General features: G+C 36.3%; 1 protein-coding gene across 1 annotated transcript; it reads right to left on the bottom strand.

Annotated features, from left to right (window-relative positions):
* Positions 1 to 74: 74 nt before the first annotated feature.
* Positions 75 to 5328, bottom strand: LOC114536814 (V-type proton ATPase subunit F-like). The gene is made up of 5 exons (XM_028558184.1): positions 4873 to 5328; positions 4623 to 4704; positions 1992 to 2074; positions 1717 to 1839; positions 75 to 1123 (listed from the first exon to the last, which is right to left on the bottom strand). Exons 1-5 carry the CDS (start codon positions 4948 to 4950, stop codon positions 1094 to 1096), a joined length of 396 nt encoding a protein of 131 aa, XP_028413985.1. The 5' UTR covers positions 4951 to 5328; the 3' UTR covers positions 75 to 1093.
* Positions 5329 to 11818: the final 6490 nt, after the last annotated feature.

Here is an 11818-nt window from a genome sequence, read left to right as displayed (position 1 = left end):
GAACCGAAGGGACTGGGAAAATATTTTGTAGCCACACAGAAATGATAAAAACCCAAGCACTCAAAGGCCAAAAAAAAAAACTTCATCCAATCACATAACAATCTATTGTTGTATTCAAAGACACGCGTAAACACTTTTGTTGTCATAGATACACTGCGCTCCTCTCCTTTATATTACAGAAACCTCCAATGTGTTTGTGTGTAAAGCATGCTATGAGGTCATGTCATAAGCTTAGGCATCGGATTCCTTATTTATTTTTGTTTATTCAATAAGGCTCATGCGATATTTCTCATCCGAACAAAGATGATCGACACTCGTACTAAAACTAGGAACGCGAAAACGAGAGCACTTGGTGGATAGCGAATAAACAAGAAGGTCTTTTGATCGTCAAAAGCCGATAGAGATCCAGTATCCTCCCAAATAGTTTGCTGTTAATCCGAGGCTTTCTGCCTCAGCAACCTGCACTGAAATTAACAAGCCTGGACAAGGAGCAAAATACTAAGTAACACGGTGTCATTGTTTGACAAAAAAAAAGTTGGTATCCCAAATCCCGTTCGATATATCACTTTATTTACTTTACTTTACGAGATTACTGCTAGTCTTACTGCTTCTTGTTCAAAGTGAAATCAAATTTAAAAATATTAAGATATTTTTGAAAGCGATGAAAAAACATCAAATTCCAGTCAATATCAAGTGCAAGTTCAATATTTACACAATATATCAACCTTGTGAGGAGCCATTTCGACCACTGGCACTTTTGGCCGCTGGGAATTTAATTTGTATATGTGTAGGAAAAAAGGTTTTTTATAACAAGTCGTAAGCCTTTCCTTCACCTTAGTCTATCTTTTAAGGGCCTGCGAGCGGGTTACTCAAAGACAAGACTATTATTATCTTCGCAAGCAGTTAGACAAAATGAAAAATATTAACCTGAAATTTATATCATAATCTGTAGTGTAGGATGCTTTATCAAATGACTCAATTAAAATTATTATCATTTCATTATTTATGTTTATGACTCAATTAAAATTATTATCATTTCATTATGTTTCATTATTACGTACAATTAAGTTACCTATACTGATTACATAGTGTTTTACTTGAAATCTTCTGCACTAAAAAGACCCTATGAAAAAATAAACGAGACAAAGTTACTGATGCTGTGCAGTGAGTGTACTTTCTCCCACTCACTCTAACTGCCACAATATTGAATCGGCATAAATCATACATGCTTTCCACTTCAATATTATATTCTGCTTTATTTCTTAGCTGCACAAAGGACAAATGGCGACAAACTATTAATTGTTTTACTTAAAAAAAGTTCTTGTGTTCCAATACTACCACTTTAATACATAGGCCTCAAGACTTATAAGGAATAGATTGACGTGTAATCCGGCCTTGCATTTTACGTGTTTCTTAGGTATTCGTGGAGATTACTTAACGATGGTTCATTTAGACTCCCCCGACACCCGGTGCTCACATATTTTCCAAAATTTGGTTTCAAAATAGAATTTATTTGCCTTTGAAAACTAACATTTAGCGTCGCCTAATCGTGTCCGGCTTGTGTTGGCCTAAAGTTGGATTTTGTCTAAACCGGAAAAGTCGGTCGATAAGGTGTAAAACGGCTTTTTGCATGTCATTTACGTGATCTCAGGACTTCATTGGTGTAATTCGTTACTACTACAGCCAGTTACTCTTTCTACTGCATGCAAACTGTACCTTAGCTCTTCGCAAAATGGAATCTTTTGAAGGATCGTACGGATGATGTTTTGAAGGAATTTCTAGCACAGCTGGGACAGCATCTGCATAACCGTCTAAAACATGGCGAATTTCTTCGGCTATCTAAAAAATTATTCAAAATATTGCGAAGTTAAAGATTCCTTTCTATATCCCAGGTTCACGATGGACAACCTTAGCTATACCGTGGGGGAGTTGAGTCCCAATTCGATCGGCGTTATGTAAGAAATACGTAATGAAATTGCCGCAATACTTACTATTTGGTTAATCAATATGATGGCAATATCGTTACGATTTGTAAAAGTCTTGAATGTTTCTTCAATTTCGCTAACTGACGTGTCTAAAAACATACAGTCATGTAAATCCTCGATATTTAGATCAATGTGATTGCAGTAGTTCCTAATTAGTAAAACAAGTGTGCATGAGCAAGGATTCAAGCGAGTTACCTTTAACTGAAACGTCCATTATAGACAATAGATTGACCAATGAATAAATTACTAGCATGCTTGTTAACTGGAAGTTGGGTAATTTTTGCTCAAATTAATTGAAGAACTTTAGGTAATAGGTTTATGAAAAATTTAATTACCCTTTTCTTAATATACCTGTAAGTATTTCAATGCCTAATTTATCCTACTTTTCAATCTGAATGGTTAAAAATATTACATCAAATTTGGAGAATGATTACAAATTATTCTGTCAATCAAAAAATATACATTTCAGCACTTCCCCATGAATGCACATGGGAATTTTAGATTAAAATGTTGATATTCAACTTTCTTGAAATTTTACTGACTCACAAACCGGCTAAAACTAAAAGCCTCTGTATTTATAAAATCTGATTTAATAGTTGTATTTAATATAGTTAATCAGGAGGAAATGATCCAATTAGATGAGCTTGACTCGCTGAGCTATATAATAATTCCACTAGATATAGCTCAGTGGAATGAATGATCAATATACTGTAGCTTGGCCAGTATAATAAGCTTAGCATGCTAAATATCGTGTGAATGTCATGGAGATATCAAAGTTCCGTATTTTTTTTGCCAATTCAATGTCTACAGAAATACGTAACGCATCATTCTTGGATTGCGATGCTGGAAGAATCAAAATACTTAAACGCGCATTATAAAAAAAAAGACGCCTTAACAACCTCGTCGCTGAAGGATCAACTCTCATCGCTACGTGATCTGACCTTAGAGAAAAACAATTTCTGCTCTGTTATTAAACACGACAGTAACGAACGGGTGAGTAGGATTGTAAAAAAAGTTGTGCAAGGGGAGAATATCAATGTGGTGGTTTAGAAGAGGTCAAATACTGCGGGAGATGGATTGGAAGAGGATGAGAAAAGCATTGAATAAAGATTTCCTGTTCTCTTGCAAGAATGGTAGCATAGATAAGAAGTTCACTTCACCATTAGAACAATTCCTCATTGAACGAACCCAATAATCCCACCGTAATGTTTGTAAACTTCTAGCTTACAATAAGAGAACATCGTGATCGTTTTAATCTCATGAATTTGGGCCAATCGCTTTTATCCAATCCTCATAACATAACTAGCTTCAACCTACAAAATCTAGCCTCTGATCTCAAGTCAGGAAAGTTCGGTGTGGAAAAAAGAAAGGCTCAGAAATGACATTATCTTTGTTGTTCCCACTACAGCTAAGAGGAACTCATAACAGTGGGGGACTAGAGGTTTGGTTGGACAAGCAACAAGATATAAGTGTTAGAATATCAATCAAGCATAGGAACTGTCAGAGTTGTGGTGGCATTGCTAAAGGAGTACGGCCTGAGAACCACACATTGACCATTGATGTTCAGGTTGCTGGTATACTGTAGATAGATTGAAATTTGTAAGATTCCTTTAAAGTTTATTTACAGACATTATACAAGTACATTATAAACACTAGAGACTGTACTGACAATAGACACATCAAATATAATATAAATCAACTATACAACCATATCAATGTTTTATTATGATCTAAGCATAACATTTAAAGAAATAACTGTGACACCTACTGGGAAAGAGAGACAGGGGTGTTCACTTCTTTTTTTGTTTTTGTTTACTTTACTTTAGAGAATTTTGTATGGTTTACATTTAATAGATTTTAAAGTCATAATCACAAGGACACACTTGTTAACATTACATATCTTATACTTAGGGTAGTGACCACACTGAGAATCAGACTAGGTTAGAAAATTTGTACCAAATTCCCTATGCATCATTGAGGAAAGTGCACTCATTTCCGAACAGTGTAACTGCAGGCAGAAAAGGCTTTCTGATCACTATCACTTATATATATATATATATATATATATATATATATATATATATATATATATATATATATATATATATATATATATATATATATATATATATATATATATATATATATATATATATAGGAAACAATTGTAACTACCACGGCCAGAAGTAAAACTAAAAGATTTTATTAAAAATATACTAAGCTTAAATTTTCGGCCACATGCCGCAGCCTTGAAGGCTGCGGCATGTGGCCGAAAATTTAAGCTTAGTATATTTTTAATAAAATCTTTTAGTTTTACTTCTGGCCGTGGTAGTTACAATTGTTTCCTATATGTCTTTGCTACCGAGCAGTGTGGGAATACTTGTTGGTTATATATATATATATATATATATATATATATATATATATATATATATATATATATATATATATAATATAACAACCCTGTTTACAAAACATATACTATAGACTGAGAAGAGTTGGGGTTAACAAAATACATATACATAATTTTGAGCTCAATTTCAGTGATTCAAACTTGAAGAAAAAAAATGGAAACTGTTGAAAAACGCAGTCCAGTTGTCTACATCGATTATCAGAAAGTGAAATTCAAATAAATACCTTTGGTCACAACGAAAAAGTTCTTTTGTCGTTTATCATTAATTTCACCAATTCCTCCCAAGAGAAAACCAGTACAGGTATCCTGTATAATTGTCATCTTTCAGTAAAACATTTATATAAAACTTTGATGTAAAATGCTATGTTGAGTTGATGACCTATTAAATATTGTATTGACCAAGTTTTATTGTTGCTTAAAATTTACTAGTGAATACACCGAATTATATATTATTATAAAGTATATCAGACTAACTTCGTCTCCAATCACAGCAATAAGTCTTCCTTTAGATACTTTAGAAGATACAACTCTTCCTCCTGTTTTGCTCGCCATTTTGAATTATTAATTTCGTCACTGGACTATATTCTATAAAAACACTGGATGGAGGAAATTTCTCGCGCAGTTTCCCCCTTCCGGCTTTGCCACAGAGGTTCTGCCATATTCGATACACTGACCTCGCAAAATTATGAAAGGTTTTTAAAGGGGAGAATCTTCAAGAAATGTCCAAGGCGATAAAAGCGCTCTTATCATTAGTATGGCTCAAAATGTCCTGGCAAAGGATTGCATTCGCACTTATGCCACGGTGTTTCCAAATTCCAACCATAAAATAGCCTACCTACGGTGCTGCAGGATTGGACACTAGGGCATTTTTCATCTAACTACACGTGCGTTGATACAGCATGTCTTGCACCCATGATACCAGATTAAATATACTAATAAAATGGTGCATCTAGAGCCTTTTATTAAACTAACGTTTCTGTTTTGTTATATTCAAAACCACAACTGCGCCTTACACTTTAAGGCTAGTTTCCACTCAGGAAAAATCTCCTTTGGCTTTGGATCGGAAATTTTCCTTTGTCCGTTTGTCGGTGAGTTCTTAAATGGCGTTTATAGGAAACTTTCCTGTCCTGCCGATCCAAAGGAGAGTGAAAACTAGCCTTTAAGCACTACATCGGATTAGTAACTTTAATATAGTACAGTATTCTCCGAATTGCTTTCATTATATTTATCCCGGAAATCACACCCAGGAATCGGTATTGAATTACAACAAATACTAAGAAATATATATGCTCATGTTCGACCATTCGACCGATCTCTTGTTCAACTGTGGAAATTTGTGTTTAAGTAAAGTCGCTGAGAAAATTGAGATACTCATAGCAAAATGACTGATGAGAGAGCTTCACTCCGTGATCGCGACCGACGAAATTATGGTTATGTGATGTCAAATATATCACTGTTGCAAAGACAGCAGACCCCGGTAGATGAACCTGTCCCCCAACATGCTTGGTACTTTGGTTTAATATCGACGTTTTATTCACACTGTTCTAATATCGCCGTGCTGTGTGGAGGTCCGTGGTGTGGATTCTTTGGTGGGAAACTTGAAGCGTTAGTTAATATCATTTTTTCACCTTGTATCGTGTTAATGCAAGCTGTCAACGAACAGCGTACGTATTTCAGACAGTCTGGTATTGTGTATTTGTTTCTATTTCTTACTACAACCGTGGTTGTAAATCTTATCGTCCCGCTGAAAAAAATCAAGGTTTCCAGCGCTAACAATATTCAACTATATTTCGTATTTGGATGTATAGTGGTTGCGATAAGCATGATGCTTTACTTGTGGCTTTTTGCTCGTGAGACTGTTGAATACCGCGACTGGAGCTTTCGTGCAGGCTATCCACCCGAGGCCTTGATGCGGGTCTTCTATCAAGCCGGGCTATACCTTTTTGGATTTCTAAGTTTCGGTTACAGCTTAGGAATTGCGATTGATCACATAACTTGTGGTGATTCAATCCAAGCGACGCTGCATGTAATGAGAGCCTTGTACATTGTTCTACAAACGCTATTCCTAAACAGATTCTACAAAACTAGAATTCCAGAGGGCACCCTTGGTATACAGATCGTGATGGCGCATCTCTTGGGAACCAATTTAGCGCTGTGGTTCTGGACTTTGTGTGCTGAAGAAGTCAGCGAGCCGCTTCAGTGCACTGGCTACCCCTTCCCACTTGAAAATGCCGACAAGTATTTCTCACCGCTCTTTGTAGAATATTTGTTAATAGCAGCAACCTTGTTATATCAAATATGGCAAGATTTACTGCCGAATGAGCAAATCCTAGCACCACACTGCCCCACATGTGCCTGTCAAATTAACGGAGATGTCGGTGAAGCGGATCAACGACAAGGCGACGAAGACCGTGTCGAAGACCGCAACGTGGAAAGAAGTTTTGGTCGCGGTTATGGCATCATTATAGGTTGCTGTTTTTGCATTGTCTTCATACTTCTCGTCATCGCCTCCGCAGCCACTGGTGAGATGCACCAAATTTACCACATATCTTATTCTGCTGGGGTTATATCCCTCTATTTGACGCAATTCTTCGCCTGTTATATCATCCTTTTGTCCGTCCAATCGCTGGCATGGGACGCTCACAGAACTTCGCTGGACCACGATGATGCTTTACTATACATTTCCCTTGTCGGCAGCCTTTTGTGGGAAGGATTTCATCTCTACAGCCTGATCCTGATCGAATTCAACCCAGGGATTGATGATGGCTTGGTTGCTGATTCCAATGTTCGCCACATAGACATTGCCGCAGACGTGCTAGCACTCCTAGAGTACGTTTTCCAAACAGCGTCGCTGATAAATCTTCGCCGTCATCAGCCGACAAGGGGTCGGAAGGCAACGTGGATTTCTCAATGTCTGCTTTTCCTGGTCACTACAAACATTGGACTGTGGGTCGAGAATTCATTCTTTGTTGAAATCATGATTACAACGCCTGGTGAGAAATACACTTCGATTCAGAAAAATTTGAAGCCGCTTGGATACATCCTACATCCATTAAACATATTCTTTAGATTCCACTCTGCCGTTTACTGCCTTATCACCTGGTCTATCTTTAAAGGCTGATACCCAGGCAAGGGCGTCAATCCTGGGGGGATTGGTGGAGTGAGTGCCCCCCTAATTTTTGCATAGGGGGGACGAATAGCTAATATCCCCTCATACTTACATCTTTATTAATAGTAAAATGTTAAGGCTACACAATAATTTTAATTTTGCATTGCATTGTTGGATTTGCTGCTCGAACACGATCATTGGCTAAAAACGTATTCACACTTGCTCTTTTATTGCTGAATATAAAACATATCGCTTTAACTACCCATGGATAGTTAAAAGACTGGATAGGAAACTCATGGCGTCAGCATTTTAACCTTGTTGAAAATCGTGACGTCACGCACGATATAGCTTGTGCTAAGTTGCATCAGGTTTTCTTGCAATATACTGAACAACTTATTGATTTTTTGAATTAAAAGAAGATTTACTTAAAATTTTGAAAAAATGGAAGTAGAAGATATTTTTGAAGAATGGGATGACAGTAATTTGATGGACATGGTAGAAATAAGTGAAGCCCTATACGATGAGGAAAATGCGATCGATGAATAAGTAGGAACAATCAGTTGGTCTGACTCTATTGTCATCTATCAGCTCTGCCTTGATTATCTCTTGATTATCCTTGAACGCACCGTTGTTGTTATGACGTTTACAAAACTGAATAAGGCTATCATTGCATAAAATACCAGGACAAATGTCACAGGAGTCAACAAAGTCTAACAATTTGATAAAGTCACTTGGGTTTACCAGTTGGTTTGGAATTCCAGTTACTTTAGCAGAGACATTTTTGTTGGAAATTAAGACAATCCAAGAGAAATCTTCATTGACAATGACAGATTTCTTTGCAGCTGGTGTTGCTGTTTTGCTGGTGGAGAAAGTTGAAAGTAGCAAAAATGGATGTCCATGTTGAACCAGAGTCCATAGATTTACTAAAACATTCTTGCCTGTCAGTTCTTCAAAAATTTTGGAAAAATTGTTGATCGAAGGGAGATTGATAACTTCACATGGAAGGTTTCGCAGGTGAAAGTCAAACTTGTTGTAGGAGGGTGCAGAGGGTACAGAGGTTACAGAGGGTACAGTTTTTGGTTTATATTGCCGATGAGAGTATTTTCTTTTCCTTGCCAACTTTATTTTTCCCATGTTATTTGAGTCTAAAAATGCAAAAATAAATAAAAATGAGCATTCTATATGATAAGATAATTGCTAAACATTGACTTTGTATTGGAGACTTGCTGCTTCAACCCAATGCTTGCTGCATTTATATTGTAAACATTAATATTTAATGGTTGCCACCCATACAAACATTGCGCGTACAACACTAAACTTTTGACAAAAAAAAACCTCCCAAAAAAACAAATCTAATTAATTTAATTGTTACAAAGCCACAATTTAGCAGAATATGTATCCAGTGTTTCATGTAACTAAACAAACTCGACAAATCTAATATATATAAATTGCGTCGCAAATTTCGGAAAAACAGACAGTAAAAATAGAGAAAAACACACTATTTTGCGACGCATTTTTCGCAAAAATGAAACAATTCCTTTGTAAACAAACAACGTCCAGACGTACCTTGACTATTGATGTGTGGCGTAGGCTAGGTCATATTTGCCGATAAAAAGAGAAAAAAGAACAAAATGTTACATAAACAAATATAGGTGAAAATTTGAAAAAATCTCAGTCAAAAACATAAGGAAATCAATGCTACTTACGTAAATATTCGCCATCCGTGACATCAGATTTTTCAACAAGGTTTCAGCCATTTTAAAAACATGAAAAACGCGTTTCGACCAATCAAAATGTCCCTAAGCACCCCACGTGACTATAGTTTCCTATCCAGTGATTTTATTATCCATGAACTACCTAATATAACATTATTCATTTTGAAAGTTCGTCCCTCCAAGGTTTAGATGGATTGACGCCCCTGTTAAAGGCGTTTATCTAAAGCGGACATCATAGAAGAACAATATATTATACTAATGTTAATTGTTAATGAGTGCAATGGTACTGAAATATTTTCATGCAATGTTCCATAAGAATATTTTTTGAATTTAAAACAGATTTCATCGCTTTGTGCTATAAAACTGATTAAAAATTTTAACTATTCAAACCAGAAGTACGAATATACAGGGTGTAAAAAAAACTCCAACCGCAACTTAATATTCATGTATGTTCGCTTCTATTCAATAACAAAAGATCGTAGGCCCCTGGGAATTAAGGTTGCAGTTTTTTACACACCCTGTACTCAGAGTTGAAATGCGGTAGGATTGCATGTTTTGTAAACCTTCCTCAAAATGACGTTACGTCACTGAGTCAGGTGGCAACCAGCATAAAGAAATATTTGGTTTTTTGGAACATGCATGTGATCAATTAGATTGCTCAACTTTGAACCTTCCTCACAAACCTCATTCAAAGCAAACCTTCCTCCGAGTGATACCCGCGTACCCGCAGCTTTTTCGCAACTCTGCCTGTATATATATTATACTAAAGTAACTGGCACGGCTCTTTGAAAATCAGCATGTATGATTTCTTACAATTTAATATAAACTATACACCTGAAGTGACGCATAGAGAACAAACACGCCGTAAATAAATTACTGGTAAAGTTCTCATTCAATGTTCTCTCTTTTCAACTCTTTTAAATAATTTTTGTTTAAAATTGTGTAATACGTGTGTGCAATACGAACATTATAGATTTTATAGCTATTAGAAGATAAATTAACTTTCTGTTGTATCATTTATAGAAGATAAATGCACTTTCTGTCGTATCACGTATTCTGTTATCTATAAAACATGACATCGTTGATCACTTTGAGAAACTTGAATTGTTTTAAAGATATAAACCTGACTTGTTTTAAAGATCTTACCTATCCCTTATAATTTGCGGTAGTTAAATAATCTCAGTGAAGGTCCCTAAATGTAGGGGTATAACTATTGCAATGCTAACTATGAGTGTGTGGAGCGGGAAATGTATGGTTGCATCAAAAAGACCTTTGTTACCGCCACTTGTACGCCACATGATATAAAGTCGCAGCCTGTTAAATCTCTTTATATTTCTAAAACAAACCATTGTATTTATATAGAACACACGAATGATTTCTGAATTGTCTTAAATACAAATCCGTGATCTAATACAAAAAAAGCGTGAAGCAGAGTCATCCATGGTCGTCAAGTGTGAAAAAATATCCTCCCCACTCACGAATACACGCTTCATTTTTCCACGCCCCTTCCGTACGACCTCATGTGGAACAAGGGCAATCTCCGGTGCACTTCAAGCTGCACGTTATGTGACGAGACTCTTGTTAGCTACACGCGATGAATGCAGTAATATAGTCATAGCATGCCCGAAGCAGTTTTATCGTGAGTTGCATTTTTGGGCACGTAGTGACGTTATATACAAATTGAAACCATGAACGGCAACTAAATTCTTATTAAGCATGCGCAAGAGTAATAAAGATGAGAACTGTGATCATGGATTTGGATTATGGTGGATTTGGATTACAATTAGGATAGTATCTTAAATAATCAATTTGTAGCAACACCACGTGTATTTGTTATATGTCCTTTAACCCTGGCCTTCAACGGTGCAACCGGGCCGGGTTAACAATCCCAAAGTTCTGCACATAACAAATACATGTGGTAACACGTGGTGCTTTACAATGATTGATTATTTTTACAGCCCCTTACATGGTATATTACGAGTATATTTCAAGCCCGGCAGTGCAAACCTCCAGAACTGGCAACACAGTTAATAGAATCTACATGGTTTGGAGTCTTGGAGACCACATAAAACTACAATATTTTCCGCCTTAATTTATATTTTTAACAACCAAATCTTTTTGTTCAACAGTAGGTGAAAAAAGATGATCATATTCACACTATCCCATCTTTTCGGATTGTTTTATAGTCCTGGGGCAGGTTGTATGAAAGCCGGATAGCGCTATCCACCGCGATAGTGCTTTTTAATCGCTTTAAAATCGTCCGCTGTTTGCATAACTTTGATTAAATCTTAGTATTCCTAAATCAAGGATCCTCTTTAATAATTGTTGGTCGTAAATGACACGAAATTCGTAACATAACAAAAAAACCTGATTTATTGGCACGGCAGCCAGATAATACTAGCCACTTATCGGCTATCTTTAAAAGGGGGGGGGACGAGAAATGGGGGAACCCGGGAATAGAGGAAACTATTAAACGAGTTTTTTGGCTAAATTTTCAAGCTAAATGCGAAATGTTTCGCCTGGTTCTTTTGAATTGTGAGCAATTAAGCAGAATTAATTTATTCACTTGAAATTCAAAAGAAAGAGGCGAAATATC

This window comes from Dendronephthya gigantea, unplaced genomic scaffold, assembly GCF_004324835.1.
Source record: "Dendronephthya gigantea isolate DGI-Jeju-01 unplaced genomic scaffold, DenGig_1.0 000000F, whole genome shotgun sequence".
In the NCBI taxonomy this organism is placed as follows: Eukaryota; Metazoa; Cnidaria; class Anthozoa; order Malacalcyonacea; family Nephtheidae; genus Dendronephthya; species Dendronephthya gigantea.
Note: the sequence above shows the minus strand (reverse complement) of the source record. Positions and strands in the feature narration are given on the sequence as shown.